This window comes from Lithobates pipiens, unplaced genomic scaffold, assembly GCF_037356315.1.
Source record: "Lithobates pipiens isolate NorthernLeopardFrog02 unplaced genomic scaffold, aLitPip1_a1.2 Scaffold_157, whole genome shotgun sequence".
Taxonomy (NCBI): Eukaryota; Metazoa; Chordata; class Amphibia; order Anura; family Ranidae; genus Lithobates; species Lithobates pipiens.
Genome location: NW_027507746.1, coordinates 825,794 through 841,454, shown reverse-complemented (window position 1 = coordinate 841,454; position 15,661 = coordinate 825,794). Strand labels below are relative to the sequence as shown.

At 46.0% G+C, this 15,661-nt stretch overlaps 1 protein-coding gene across 1 annotated transcript in view; it reads right to left on the bottom strand.

Moving 5' to 3' along the window:
• LOC143981432 (activated CDC42 kinase 1-like) overlaps nucleotides 1–14,823 on the bottom strand; it is a 29,641-nt gene extending 14,818 nt beyond the window's left edge. The window contains exons 1-5 of the mRNA XM_077479266.1: nucleotides 14,632–14,823; nucleotides 4,766–5,074; nucleotides 4,524–4,676; nucleotides 1,992–2,269; nucleotides 1,715–1,841 (exon numbers count right to left, since the gene is read on the bottom strand). Of these exons, the coding sequence (XP_077335392.1) occupies nucleotides 1,715–1,841; nucleotides 1,992–2,269; nucleotides 4,524–4,676; nucleotides 4,766–5,026 (819 nt within the window). The 5' untranslated portion in view covers nucleotides 5,027–5,074; nucleotides 14,632–14,823. The remainder of the gene's footprint in view (nucleotides 1–1,714; nucleotides 1,842–1,991; nucleotides 2,270–4,523; nucleotides 4,677–4,765; nucleotides 5,075–14,631) is intronic.
• Nucleotides 14,824–15,661: the final 838 nt, after the last annotated feature.

The window sequence follows — 15,661 nt, the reverse complement described above, 5'->3', positions numbered from 1 at the left end:
ATGGGGCATAGACAACGATCGAAATACATGATGAGAAGCTCCCGTGTGACTTTTTCTGTCGGACATTGCGCTCGTGTGTACACGGCATAACCTGATACTGTACTGCTACCACTGTACATACATTATGAGGCCCCAAACGGTCTGTCTTTAGCACCTTATGAGAGTTCTAATAAGCCAAATTAAACCTTGAATTTTGCAATTTAGGAAATTGAAAGTGCCCCCCGTGCCCCACCCCAACCTGTTTCCCAGTCCCAATTGAGGGGTGACTTCTCGCAAGTTGTGTGGAAGTGGGGCTTCTTTCGTGGAGGACTGGAGATCAATGTGAGGACCTCAAAGGATCATCTGGATTTATTGTGAGGAGTGACTTCTTGCAAGTTGTGTGGAGGTGGGGCTTCTTTTGTGGAGGACTGGAGATCAATGTGAGGACCTCACGGGATCATCAGGATTTGTTGTGTTTTTATATGAACAACAATTTGCTTGGCTATGGAATGCATCCTTCTCATCAGGAAGTGGTAAACATATACAACTCCATTTCAATAGAATATAGTGACTACGTAAAATAATGATGTATTTATAATTCATAAATTTGTGTTTCTCTCGTATAGAAAAATTCCCCCTGAAGAAGACCCCTAACCTAATTGGCCGAAACGCGTAGGGATACTATGTGAAACTCCACACAAGCCTAATGGTTTTATATAACTTGAGTTCATGTGTATTTTTCCTATTGTTGATGAGTTATGGTTTTATATGTCAAGGCCAGAATTGCTTTTTACAACTCCATCACCGAGGGGTGACTTCTTGCAAGTTGTACGGAGGTGGGGCTTCTTTTGTGGAGGACTGGAGATCAATGTGAGGACCTCAAGGGATCATCAGCATTTGTTGTGAGGGGTGACTTCTTGCAAGTTTGGTGGATGTGGGGCTTCTTTCGTGGAGGACTGGAGATCAATGTGAGGACCTCAGGGGATCATCTGGATTTAGATGAACAGTAATTTGCTTGGCTATGGAATACATCCTTCTCATCAGGAAGTGGTAAACATATACAACTCCATTTCAATAGAATATAGCGACTACGTAAAATAATGATGAATTTAAAAATTCATAAATTTATGTTTCTCTCGCATTGAAAAAAATTCCCCTGAAGAAGACCCCTAACCTAATTGGTCGAAATGCGTATGGGTACTATGTGAAACTCCACACAAGCCTAATGGTTTTATATAACTTGAGTTCATGTGTATTTTTCCTATTGTTGATGAGTTATGTTTTTATATGTAAAGGCCAGAATGGCTTTTTACGACTCCAATGTCATTGTATTAATAGCATTTTGATACTATGATACAAACAAATAAATACATTTTTTTTTATGGAAATCATTTGCTATTCTTTTTCGATCATATTCCCACAGCTAAGAAAACCCTTGATGGATCTTTCATTCAATTTCCATTCTACTCTATTCCTTTATATTCTATTCTATAAAGCAGGAATCATCATCTTATTTTACTTTTACTGTATTTATTGCAGTATATTTCCATTTCAAATTCATTTTCGAATTTGGATAATTTGTTTTGTTATAATTTATTTCAGATTCATTAAAATTGGTTACTTCTGTGATTTGGAAATCTCCATATAACAAAAATCTCGGCTGAATTATGATTCGTAGTGAAACAAATGGCACATGTCTATTGATTGGTGGCACTCTACAGGATCGATCCATTACCTGTCTCCCATTTAGGCCAAACCAGGGTTCCTGTCCATAGGTGAACATCTCCCACATGGTGACCCCGAACATCCAGACATCACTTGCGTGTGAAAAGTTGCCAAACTTCAAGCTCTCCGGAGCACACCTACCACACAGAGGGAAAATAATGGACTCATCTGTGTTTATGACTTTCCAAACATAACCCAACCTTAGATTTGGTTAACATCTTACTCCTTACAACAAAGGATAGGTCCTTCATTCTATGACCCAAAAATGTACTGAATCCCACCCTTACCATGCAAAGGGTATCTTTCGGCGAGGAGACATGGTGTAATGATCATCATTTGTCGCCAAAAGCCTTGTCAATCCAAAATCCCCAATCTTTACCATCTGTTCACTGATCACCAATACATTCCGAGTTGCCAGGTCCCTGTGGATGAAATTTTGGGTCTCAAGGTAGCTCATCCCAGAGGCAATCTGGATGGAATATGACCACAGGAGCTGCAGAGAATACACCCCATTATAGGAGTGCAGATGACTGAGTAAGGATCCGAGAGGTGCCAACTCTGTAACCTGAGATACAAGAAAGAAAGACAGAATGTCCTTATTAGAATGTTATACATATCCTACCTCCGTAACCAGTCCGGGGCACGAGGGACAGACTCATAACGTTCTTCTGTGCCACCCTGCAAGGCAGAAGGACACACATATCTCCCTTCTTTCGTGATACCCTTTTTGTGTAGATGAAATTTGCTCTTCAACAGTTGCCCTAACCAGGATATATATATGTTTTTTTTGAGTGCACCTGCACTCTAAAGTCTCCATTGCAGCCACAACACTGCCCCTGCACCCAAACCTGGTCCTTGTGCAGCCACCTGTCAGGAAAGGAACATTTGTGCACACAGACACACAAACCTGAGAAATCCTGCCCATAGCCTGTTAGCGGGTGCACGTAATGGCTCCAGAAGGGCTATTTAAAGTGCCATAGTGCAGTGTGCCAGTGCTGTTTGGACTAATACATTCCCGTGTTAATGTTGCCGACCTGATCCTGCCTCTGACTCGACCTGATCCTGCCTGAATGTCGCCCATACCAACCCTTGGCTTGTCCCTGGAATACACTTCTGCCTGCTGCATCTGCTCATCTGTTCTGCTGTTACTGATCCTGGCCTGTCTTCTGACTACTCTTCGGCTTGCCGCTTGAACCTGATTTGCTCACCAGTTGCCAACCCGGACTGTCCACCGCTGTCTTATGCCTATACTGCATCTGCACTTCCCTATCTGAATCCTTCACTGGCTCCTGTTCCTCCACCAACGTGTCCAGTCCTGTTATGCCTGCATTCCAGAAGCACACCGGCACCTGCCAGTAAGAGACTTACCAGGCACTTGTGTCACTCTGAGCTCCAGCGTTTCCTGTCAACTTACCAGGGACTCCAGAGCCAGGGTTGCAAGAGAGACCTTCCACTCCAGCTTTTCCTGCCACCTTACCAGGGACTCCAGAGCCAGGGTTGCAAGAGAGACCTTCCACTCCAGCGTTTCCTGTCACCTTACCAAGGACTCCAGAGCCAGGGTTGCAAGAGAGACCTTCCACTCCAGCATTTCCTGTCACCTTACCAAGGACTCCAGAGCCAGGGTTGCAAGAGAGACCTTCCACTCCAGCATTTCCTGTCACCTTACCAAGGACTCCAGAGCCAGGGTTGCAAGAGAGACCTTCCACTCCAGCATTTCCTGTCACCTTACCAGGGACTCCAGAGCCAGGGTTGCAAGAGAGACCTTCCACGACATTTCAGGCTCCACCATAGCCGGTTAGCGGGTGCACGCAATGGCTTCAGAAGGGCTATTTAAAGTGCCATAGTGCAGTGTGTCAGTGCTGTTTGGACTAATACATTCCTGTGTTAATGTTGCCAACTTGATCCTGCCTCTGACTCGACCTGATCCGGCCTGAATGTTGCCCATACTGACCCTTGGCTTGTCCCTGGAATACACTTCTGCCTGCTGCATCTGCTCATCTGTTCTGCTGTTACTGATCCTGGCCTGTCTTCTGACTACTCTTCGGCTTGCCGCTTGAACCTGATTTGCTCACCAGTTGCCAACCCGGACTGTCCACCGCTGTCTTATGCCTATACTGCATCTGCACTTCCCTATCTGCATCCTTCACTGGCACCTGTTTCTCCACCAACGTGTCCAGTCCTGATATGCCTGCAATCCAGAAGCACACCAGCACCTGCCAGTAAGAGACTTACCAGGCACTTGTGTCACTCTGAGCTCCAGCGTTTCCTGTCAACTTACCAGGGACTCCAGAGCCAGGGTTGCAAGAGAGACCTTCCACTCCAGCATTTCCTGTCACCTTACCAGGGACTCCAGAGCCAGGGTTGCAAGAGAGACCTTCCACTCCAGCATTTCCTGTCACCTTACCAGGGACTCCAGAGCCAGGGTTGCAAGAGAGACCTTCCACTCCAGCGTTTCCTGTCACCTTACCAGGGACTCCAGAGCCAGGGTTGCAAGAGAGACCTTCCACGACATTTCAGGCTCCACCACCAGGTACGTTATACCACCGCTGCACCCGCTAAGTGCCTCTGTGTTTCCTCATGTGCCTTGCAGCCTCAGAAGCACCCACTATCTTTGCTTCACTATTTATGCACCCAAACTTTTCACAGTCTGAGTCTCTGCTGTGCCTTCTCTGCACTTGCAGCTTCCAGCCTCACTCCTGCCTCCATCAGTAGCTTGCAACTAATTCCAAACTCCTATGAGAAGGCAAAACACTACTACCCCATAGACTGGTAAGCAGGAGGGTCTACATCTTGGTTTGTAACAAATGTCAGCCACTCACCATTTTCATTGGCTGTGTAAGAACCACACCGTAGAGTCGAATGAGATGTGGGTGATCCAGGGCATACATTGCATTCACTTCCTGCAGAAAATCCTGAAGGACCGCAGGGTCATAGCTGGCATCCGCACGGAGGGTTTTCACTGCAACGTTCACCTGTAAAGATATAGGAAATGATTGAGAACATGACAGAGGAGCCGTCAACTCAGAGAATCAACAAAGATAAAAGTAAAACAAATACTCACTGTCTTTTCACTGGAAATCCTCCATTCTCCTTTCCGGACTACCCCAAAGCAGCCGTCCCCCAGATGGTCCGTCAGGTGCAGGTCTCGGTCATTGATCAGACACTTCAGGGAGCTATCAGTGTCCCTTTGAGGGGTGATAGGTAAAATTGAGCTTGTGGGTGTCAGGGATGGAGGAAATAGGCCAGAGGGTGATTGGTAAGTGGGTGATTGGTAAGTGGGAGTCTGGGCAGAGGGCGACAGGAAATGCTTTGAGCTATTCATGTCCCGATGAAGTGGTGGATGGGCTTTTAGTCTTCTAGATATGAAAATCTAAAGAACAGGAAAAGCAGAAATAAGACAATGTTTAGTCTTTATTGAGTATCTTTCAGTAAATTCATGCTTTGGGTACATTATTTTGGGGGGAGATGATGCAAGTGTAGTGCTACCCCCATAGGGACCGTTGGTGATAGCTTGTTCTTATCTGATAGCAGAGGCAAATTTAAACAGGAGAGGGGTTGGAGCATGGTATACTTCAAAATGCTCTGTAGCATCAACGAGAGGACAGTCCTTTCTTTAAGTAACTGTGAATATTGGACAGTCTAAGGCCTTACAGCTGGGGACCATGTGGTAAGTCTCTTTGGCATCTGATTACCTTGAACCATTGAACAACTACTGGTAGCCAATGCGATTTCCAGAACACTGCACAGTCACAGGGCTCAATCCAGGGTTATAACACACAAGTCCTCAAGACAGCTCCCACCTTCCAGCTTCCTCTGGGCATGGTCCTGTGAGTGGGACAGTCCTTGTGGTGAGGTCCTGCAATTAACTTCTCAGGAGATCCATCCAGGCCCTCAACCCTGACACTGCTGAGGCTTCCAGAACAGCTGCACAGTCCATGGACTACCATGGGCAACAGCCCCTCAAGCTCTGGAACCCTCCTGGGGAGAAGGAACTCGGCCTTCCAGGGCTTCAGACTATGTATCATCTTTCCAGCCCCCTACTGGATGCTCCTCTTCTAGGATTGGCTGGAGGATGATAAATATTTAAGTTGGCTATAATCTCCCATCTGCCATAAGCTCTGGAAACTTCTTCCAGAGGCAGGGAGATGCAAACAAACTCCCGTCCTGTGAGACCCTGAACAGCCCAAAACAAACAATCACTGCTCCCTTGACTACATAAGGAGCCACTTCTTTACTACTATATGTTAACGACCTTTGGATTGTTTCTTGACTACACTTCTGCTTGATCCCAACCTGCAACCACTTGTTACCGACCTTTGGCTTGTTTCTTGACTACACTTCCACTTGTCCCCGACCTGCAATCACTTGTTACTGAACTTTGGCTCGTTTCTCGACTACACTACCGCTTGATCCTGACCTGCAATCACTTGTTACTGACCTTTGGCTTGTTTCTCGACTACACTACCACTTGATCCCGACCTGCAACCACTTGTTACCGACCTTTTGACTTGTTTCTCGACTACACTACCGCTTGATCCCGACCTGCAACCACTTGTTACCGACCTTTGACTTGTTTCTCGACTACACTTCTGCTTGATCCCAACCTGCAACCACTTGTTACCGACCTTTGACTTGTTTCTCGGCTACACTTCTGCTTGATCCCGACCTGCAACCACCTGTTACCAAACTTTGGCTTGTTTCTCGACTACACTTCCACTTGATCCCGACATGCAACCACTTGTTACAGACTGTTGACTTGTTTACTGACTATGCTTATGCTTGACCTCTACCTGCCATATCTGCTACTGAACCCCAGCTCGCTCATCTCCATTTGGGGTGATAGGGCCAGTATAGATTCAAGTAATGACATGGAGTGGAAGGGCTCAGAGGTAGGTAGCCTGTTCACAGTTATAAGAAATTGTAGAGAAAAAAGTGTTAGAGAAGCTAGTTTGGAGTTGATACACCCCAGTAATTATGCTCGATTGAACAAGCTACTCTTCCCCTGATTGCTCTAGATGGGGTGGGGCTGGGGGGACTTTCATCCCCATGATGTTTAAAAATTCAATATTATTTTAAAAACAAGTTCAAAAAATCTTCTTACTAAAGAATAAAAAAATGCAAAGATAAAGTCCACAAAACACGGATTTCTAAATAAAGAATAAAATATGCAAAAATACAATATAACAAAAAGACACCTTCTAAATAAAGAATAAAAAAAATGCAATACAAAAAAGACATCTGATAAAGAATAAAAAATACAATAGAAAAAAAACTTCTTAGTAAAGAATTAAAAAATACAAAAAAGCTATTTCAAAATACAGGGTTAAATTACAAAAATACAACCTAAAAAACAAAAAGAAAACAAACAAAAAACACACCTTCTAATAAAAGAACAAAAACTACAAAAATGAAATATAAAGCATTCAATTTCTAAATAAGGAGATAAAAATACAAAACAAAAAAGCATACCTTCCAAACAAAAAATAAAAAAATGCACTAGAAAAAACACACCTATGAAATAAAGAATTAAAAATACAAAAAAAAGTATAAAAAATGAATTTCTTAATAAAGAGTTAAAAAAAAACATGCATTCCAATAAAAATAAAAAAAAAATACAATAAAAAAGACACCTACCAAACAAAGAATTTAAAAAAAGTACAAAACATCTATTTCTAAATAAATTTAAAATACAAAAAATTTACAAAAAAACTTCTAAATATAGGATAAGAATAAGGGTAGATCTTTTTCTCTCAACTTTCCCCTGAACAGCCAAGGCAAAATCTATTTTCCACTTTACTTCTTTTTAGAGTGTATAAGTATGAAGGTAAACCTGTGTCGATTGTAATACTATAAATACATTCAAATTAATGGTAAAAGTTCTGAAAATAGAAAATGTAAAAGAAAAAGAGAAGGGGACTGACCACTCCCTTACCTACCTTGTTCCCGCGTGCGTGGCGTGTTTCTCTTTACTCTCTGGTGAATGTTACTTGGGCCTATTTTGTGCCTCTGTTCCCCTGGATTGACTGGACTCTTTGTGCCTATTAGGTTATACTACTCAAACTTTACAAGGCCTGGTGCCCCTGATTCCATTCCCATCAGACAATAACAGGCAATTTATATGGTACTGTTACATGTTGATGTTCCGATCTGTCACGCTATACATTGGACCTGAAGTGGGTGCAAATCCCAATCTATACTGTAATTGTACCATCTTTAGCGATGTTTATGTTCCGCCTGCTTTTCAATAAACAGATTGAACAAGAAAAAATTAAATAGCTAGATCAGGGCTTGACCTATATAAGTATCAGGGTCAATGTCACCAAATAAAGGTCCAAATTTATACTGAAAAAACTATTTACTCAGATACAATGTTATGTACAGTTGTATAATACATGACAAAGTAACATAACTGGGCTTAGGTGTTCAGGTTTGCTTTACCCGGTGCCATCAGAGATCAACTCTCCTGGTGTCATCAGAGATCAACTCTCCTGGTGCCATCAGAGATCAACTCTCCTGGTGTCATCAGAGGTCGGCTCTCCTGGTGTCATCAGAGGTCGGCTCTCCTGGTGTCATCAGAGGTCGGCTCTCCTGGTGTCATCAGAGATCGGCTCTCCTGGTGTCAGCAGAGATCGGCTCTCCTGGTGTCATCAGAGATCGGCTCTCCTGGTGTCATCAGAGGTCGGCTCTCCTGGTGTCATCAGAGATCAACTCTCCTGGTGCCATCAGAGATCAACTCTCCTGGTGTCATCAGAGGTCGGCTCTCCTGGTGTCATCAGAGGTCGGCTCTCCTGGTGTCATCAGAGATCAGCTCTCCTGGTGTCATCAGAGATCGGTTCTCCTGGTGTCATCAGAGGTCGGCTCTCCTGGTGTCATCAGAGATCGGCTCTCCTGGTGTCATCAGAGATCAACTCTCCTGGTGTCATCAGAGATCGGCTCTCCTGGTGTCATCATAGATCGGCTCTCCTGGTGTCATCAGAGATCAACTCCCCTGGTGTCATCAGAGGTCGGCTCTCCTGGTGTCATCAGAGGTCGGCTCTCCTGGTGTCATCAGAGGTCGGCTCTCCTGGTGTCATCAGAGATCGGCTCTCCTGGTGTCATCAGAGATCGGCTCTCCTGGTGTCATCAGACATCAACTCTCCTGGTGTCATCAGAGGTCGGCTCTCCTGGTGTCATTAGAGGTCAGCTCTCCTGGTGTCATCAGAGGTCAGCTCTCCTGGTGTAATCAGAGATCGGCTCTCCTGGTGTCATCAGAGGTCGGCTCTCCTAGTGTCATCAGAGATCGGCTCTCCTGGTGTCATCAGAGATCGGCTCTCCTGGTGTCATCAGAGATCGGCTCTCCTGGTGTCATCAGAGGTCGGCTCTCCTGGTGTCATCAGAGATCGGCTCTCCTGGTGTCATCAGAGATCGGCTCTCCTGGTGTCATTAGAGGTCGGCTCTCCTGGTGTCATCAGAGATCGGCTCTCCTGGTGTCATCAGAGATCAGCTCTCCTGTGTCATCAGAGATCGGCTCTCCTGGTGTCATCAGAGATCGGCTCTCCTGGTGTCATCAGAGATCGGCTCTCCTGGTGTCAGCAGAGATCAGCTCTCCTGGTGTCATCAGAGATCGGCTCTCCTGGTGTCATCAGAGATCGGTTCTCCTGGTGTCATCAGAGATCGGCTCTCCTGGTGTCAGCAGAGATCAGCTCTCCTGGTGTCATCAGAGATCAGCTCTCCTGGTGTAATCAGAGATCGGCTCTCCTGGTGTCAGCAGAGATCAACTCTCCTGGTGTAATCAGAGATCGGCTCTCCTGGTGTCATCAGAGATCGGCTCTCCTGGTGTCAGCAGAGATCGGCTCTCCTGGTGCCATCAGAGATCGGCTCTCCTGGTGTCATCAGAGATCGGCTCTCCTGGTGTCAGCAGAGATCAACTCTCCTGGTGTCATCAGAGATCGGCTCTCCTGGTGTAATCAGAGATCGGCTCTCCTGGTGTCAGCAGAGATCGGCTCTCCTGGTGTCATCAGAGATCGGCTCTCCTGGTGTCATCAGAGATCGGCTCTCCTGGTGTCATCAGAGATCGGCTCTCCTGGTGTCAGCAGAGATCGGCTCTCCTGGTGTCATCAGAGGTCGGCTCTCCTGGTGTCAGCAGAGGTCGGCTCTCCTGGTGTCATCAGAGATCAGCTCTCCTGGTGTTATCAGAGATCGGCTCTCCTGGTGTCATCAGAGATCGGCTCTCCTGGTGTCATCAGAGATCGGCTCTCCTGGTGTCATCAGAGATCGGCTCTCCTGGTGTCATCAGAGGTCGGCTCTCCTGGTGTCATCAGAGATCGGCTCTCCTGGTGTCATCAGAGGTCAGCTCTCCTGGTGTCATCAGAGATCGGCTCTCCTGGTGTCAGCAGAGGTCGGCTCTCCTGGTGTCATCAGAGATCAGCTCTCCTGGTGTTATCAGAGATCGGCTCTCCTGGTGTCATCAGAGATCGGCTCTCCTGGTGTCATCAGAGATCGGCTCTCCTGGTGTCATCAGAGATCGGCTCTCCTGGTGTCATCAGAGGTCAGCTCTCCTGGTGTCATCAGAGATCGGCTCTCCTGGTGTCATCAGAGATCGGCTCTCCTGGTGTCATCAGAGATCGGCTCTCCTGGTGTCATCAGAGGTCAGCTCTCCTGGTGTCATCAGAGATCGGCTCTCCTGGTGTCAGCAGAGATTAGCTTTTCCAACTTCATCAATGATCAGCTCTCCATGGGCTTGGTTTTTATTATTTATTAGGGATTTCAACTTGGATAGGGTAAAGATAGGTAGATAGGGATGCCTAACTTGACTCAAAGAACAACAAAATGAGGACAACTTCCTTCTCTGGCACACTGCAAGAACAGATACTTGACAGCAACAGTCTTTTGCAAAGTAATCCCCTCCTAGGAGTCTGGTATCCCTTGAGTGGATTTTCAGCAAGGTCCCAACCTGTAGGAGCTCCCGGTCCCCCTAATGAAAAATACCAGCCCACCTGGCTACGGTATCTAATCCCAAAGCAAGGGATTTGGTGAGCACTAAACTGTCCCTTGAAGACTTGCCAAGAACTCCCTTATAGGCCCTGGAGGTGTAGAGGTACTCACGTTCTGCTGCACTAGATAGAACTGCTCTCGGGCCCTCTGCTGAGCTGGTTCCTTTCCATGCTATGCAGGCTGTCCTTCCCAGGAGGACTGCAGGACAGTGGAGCTCCCTCTTTCAGATTTCCTCCTTCCGCCAGCCTGGAGGCAGAACCCCCTTTCCACAGGCCCCCACCCAGGCTATATAGCAAAACCTCAACCATCCCCATTCTACCCGACTCACCTGCTGGCCATGCTCCCCCATATTTAAGGGCTGACCTAAGCACCCTGCGAGGGCCTTCTGTCTGGGGATTGGCCAGATTCCCATAAATGTTCAGATCTCTACCTTCTGCATGCCTCCTAACCATCCTGTATTTCGGGAGACCATCCAGAGAGTCCCGAGGTCCCGCAGATCTGGGCTGGAGTCCCGGAGCCCAGTGCCAAAACAAGTGGGCTCCAATCAGTGGTGGTATCCTCAATGGCGCAGTGTGTGCTCTCACACACTGCACCAAGTGAGTATTACTGTGAGCAGAGCATCAATGTTCAATACTGTCATTGGTTTTTTGGACCACCGGCGTCCTAGCAACCGATGATGCAGTTTGTAGGCCACCTCCTAGCTCCGCCCTAGCCTCTGTCTCCAACTTCCTGCCTCTGAGCTGCTCGTACCGCAGCACAGTGAAAGATCCCGATTCTGGCTCTCTGAGGAGTGATCACGGGTTCCCGGCGGCACACATCGCCCCTGAAGTTCAAATGTTGGGAGGTATGCCTTCTGGGCTCAAATTTCTAGAAACTTCTCCAAGCTTCTAGAACTAGGGGGAGGTACCAGAGGCCTGACCTGTAGAGCCCCCTAGCCTGACCTAAAGTAAACCCTCTGACTTGCACCCAGGCTTCTCAATCCTCTGTCTATACTACACAACTATGTACACAAGAGGGCGCTACACAGTTCAATCAAAGGAGCTCAGCTGTCTATGTGATGGCTTTCCTCTCTTCTTATTAAAAGATTTTGATACAGTGCAGGGATAACCATCATATCATATGGACTTTGGGGCTACAATGATTATAAAATCAGGAGCTGATCTTATCGTGTGAACAGTCAGCAGAGTGCAGGAGACAGCCGGAAAGAATCCGACCCAGCAAAACACTCCACACCTTCCCCCCTGAGGCATCTTGCTCTCCTGCCTCTGATGTGCCCAGCCCAGAAACATCTTGCCACAGCCTGACACACAAGTTATCACCAGAACACGACAAAAACACACACTTTGTTCTAACAGAGGCTCTAACCCCTCCCTGCATCATCCAACACTAAGAAAGCAGATTGGCTGGGTACTCTAGGAATAGGGAATTAGTGCAGAGAACGGCGAGCCAAGACTCGAACTTTGCAGCGTACTAATACATGTTACTGCACTCACCTCCGACCCAGCCTAGGGGCCCGGTGTGCCTGGAGCTCTTCTATAATGATATATATATAGACCAGAAATGGTTCCTGGAACGTAGAGAAGAGGAAGACTGGGGCCCTTAGGTGGACTGGTCCATTGTTATTACTGGTGTACCCCAAATTTCAGTGTTATTAGTGGTGTACCCCTAGGTTCAGTGCTATTAGTGGTGTCCTCCATAGTTCAATGTTTTTAGAGGTGTACCCCAAGGTTCAGTGTTATTATTGGTGTACCCCAAGGCTCAGTGTTATTAGTGGTGTACCCCAAGGCTCATTGTTATTAGTTATGTACCCCAAGGCTCAGTGTTATTAGTGGTGTACCCCAAGGTTCAGTGCTATTAGTGGTGTCCTCCATAGTTCAATGTTTTTAGAGGTGTACCCCAAGGTTCAGTGTTATTCGTGGTGTACCCCAAGGCTCAGTGTTATTAGTGGTGTACCCCAAGGCTCATTGTTATTAGTTATGGACCCCAAGGCTCAGTGTTATTAGTGGTGTACCCCAAGGCTCATTGTTATTAGTGGTGTACCCCAAGGCTCAGTGTTATTAATGGTGTACCCCAAGGCTCAGTGTCATTAGTGGTGTACCCAAAGGCTCAGTGTTATTAGTGGTGTACCCCCAATGTTCAGTGTTATTAGTGGTGTACCTCAAGGCTCAGTGTTATTAGTGGCATACCCCAAGGCTCAGTGTTATTAGTGGCGTACCCCAAGGTTCAGTGTTATGAGTGGTGTACCCCAAGGTTAAGTGTTATTAGTGGTGCACCCAGAGGTTCAGTGTTATTAGTGGTGTACCCCAATGTTCAGTGTTATTAGTGGTGTACCCCAAGGTTCAGTGTTATTAGTGGTGTACCCCAAGGCTCAGTGTTATTAGTGGTGTACCCCAAGGTTCAGTGTTATGAGTGGTGTACCCCAAGTTTCAGTGTTATGAGTGGTGTACCCCAAGGCTCATTGTTATTAGTGGTGTACCCCAAGGCTCAGTGTTATTAGTGGTGTACCCCGAGGCTCAGTGTTATTAGTGGTGTACCTCGAGGTTCAGTGTTATTAGTGGTGTACCCCAAGGTTCAGTGTTATTAGTGGTGTACCCCAAGGCTTATTGTTATTAGTTGTGTACCCCAAGGCTCAGTGTTATTAGTGGTGTACCCCAAGGCTCAGTGTTATTAGTGGTGTACCCCGAGGCTCAGTGTTATTAGTGGTGTACCTCAAGGTTCAGTGTTATTAGTGGTGTACCCCAAGGCTTATTGTTATTAGTTGTGTACCCCAAGGCTCAGTGTTATTAGTGGTGTACCCCAAGGTTCAGTGTTATTAGTGGTGTACCCCAAGGTTCAGTGTTATGAGTGGTGTACCCCAAGGCTCAGTGTTTTGAGTGGTGTACCCTAAGGTTCAGTGTTATGAGTGGTGTACCCCAAGGCTCAGTATTATTAGTGGTGTACCCCAAGGCTCAGTGTTATTAGTGGTGTACCCCAAGGCTCTGTGTTATTAGTTATGTACCCCAAGGCTCAGTGTTATCAGTGGTGTACCCCAAGGTTCAGTGTTATTAGTGGTGTACCTCAAGGCTCTGTGTTATTAGTGGTGTACCCCAAGGCTCAGTGTTATCAGTGGTGTACCCCAAGGTTCAGTGTTATTAGTGGTGTACCTCAAGGTTCAGTGTCATCAGTGGTGTACCTCAAGGCTCTGTGTTATTAGTGGTGTACCCCAAGTCTCAGTGTTATTAGTGGTGTACTCCAAGGCTCAGTGTTATTAGTGGTGTACCCCAAGGATCAGTGTTATTAGTGGTGTACTCCAAGTCTCAGTGTTATTAGTGGTGTACTCCAAGGCTCTGTGTTATTAGTGGTGTACCCCAAGGATCAGTGTTATTAGTGGTGCACTCCAAGGCTCAGTGTTATCAGTGGTGTATCCCAAGGTTCAGTGTTATTAGTGGTGTACTCCAAGTCTCAGTGTTATTAGTGGTGTATCCCAAGGTTCAGTGTTATTAGTGGTGTACTCCAAGGTTCAGTGTTATTTGTGGTGTATCCCAAGGTTCAGTGTTATTTGTGGTGTACCCCAAGGCTCTGTGTTATTAGTGGTGTACCCCAAGGATCAGTGTTATTAGTGGTGCACTCCAAGGCTCAGTGTTATCAGTGGTGTATCCCAAGGTTCAGTGTTATTTGTGGTGTATCCCAAGGTTCAGTGTTATTTGTGGTGTATCCCAAGGTTCAGTGTTATTTGTGGTGTATCCCAAGGTTCAGTGTTATTTGTGGTGTATCCCAAGGTTCAGTGTTATTAGTGGTGTATCCCAAGGTTCAGTGTTATTTGTGGTGTATCCCAAGGTTCCATGTTATTTGTGGTGTACGCCAAGGTCCCATGTTATTAGTGGGGTACCCCAAAGTTTAGTCTTGTTATTGATGTAAAAAAGAGGTACAGACTCCAGAGAGAAACATATTTTAGAACTGTAAATGACAATTTACCTTTCAGAAGGACTAGGTGATTTCTGTTTTTCTCTCAGTCCCTCCAAGCTGACACTACGTCCTCTCGGTGCCGCAGTATCATGACCTACATCCAGGGATATCTTTTAGGACTGATGCGCCCCAGGAACAGGTGCGTGCGGTGTGAGGAAGGTTGTAGGAAGGCAGCTGCCTGTAGGACAGTTGAGATAAGACTGTTGGCTTTCACGATTCTTCGTCTTATGGAAGGGAGGGGTGAGCAGTGAGGGAGGTGGAAATCGGTTCTCTGCATTCAGTATTCTGAATCTTCACTGATATCTATCAAGATCAAGACTGATGACAATTCAGGAAACTATTTATTTAATTCTGAACATTACTAAATTTGGTTCTAAAAAAAAATAGAACTGAACATCTGAAATATTTGGGTGCACTTGATTCACCATGATTGATATGGATTGCATTGCTGGACACCATTACTGGTGTGCATAACACTGGTGGGCACCATGATTGTCATGAGTTACATTGCTGGACGGTATGATTAATGTGGACTGCATTGATAGACATCATTATTGATATGGACTACATTGCTGTATGTTATGATTGACAGGAATTATATCGCTGGGCAGCATGATTGACGCAAACTACAGTGCCTTGAAAAAGTATTCATACCCCTTGACATTTTCCACATTTTGTCATGTTACATCCAAAAACGTGAATGTATTTTTTGGGGAAATTATGTGATAGACCAAGACAAAGTGGCACATAATTGTGAAGTGGAAGGAAAATGATAAATGGTTTTCAATTTTTTTTTTTTTACAAATAAATATGTGAAAGGTGTGGGGGTACGTTTGTATAGCGCCCCCCACAGTCAATGCTTTGTAGAACCCCCTTTCTCTGCAATTACAGCTGCGAGTCTTTTTGGGGATGCCTCTACCAGCTTTGCACATCTAGAGAGGGACATTTCTGCCCATTCTTCTTTGCAAAATATCTCAAGCTCTGCCAGATTGGATGGAGAGCGTCTGTGATCAGCAATTTTCAAGTCTTGCCACAGATA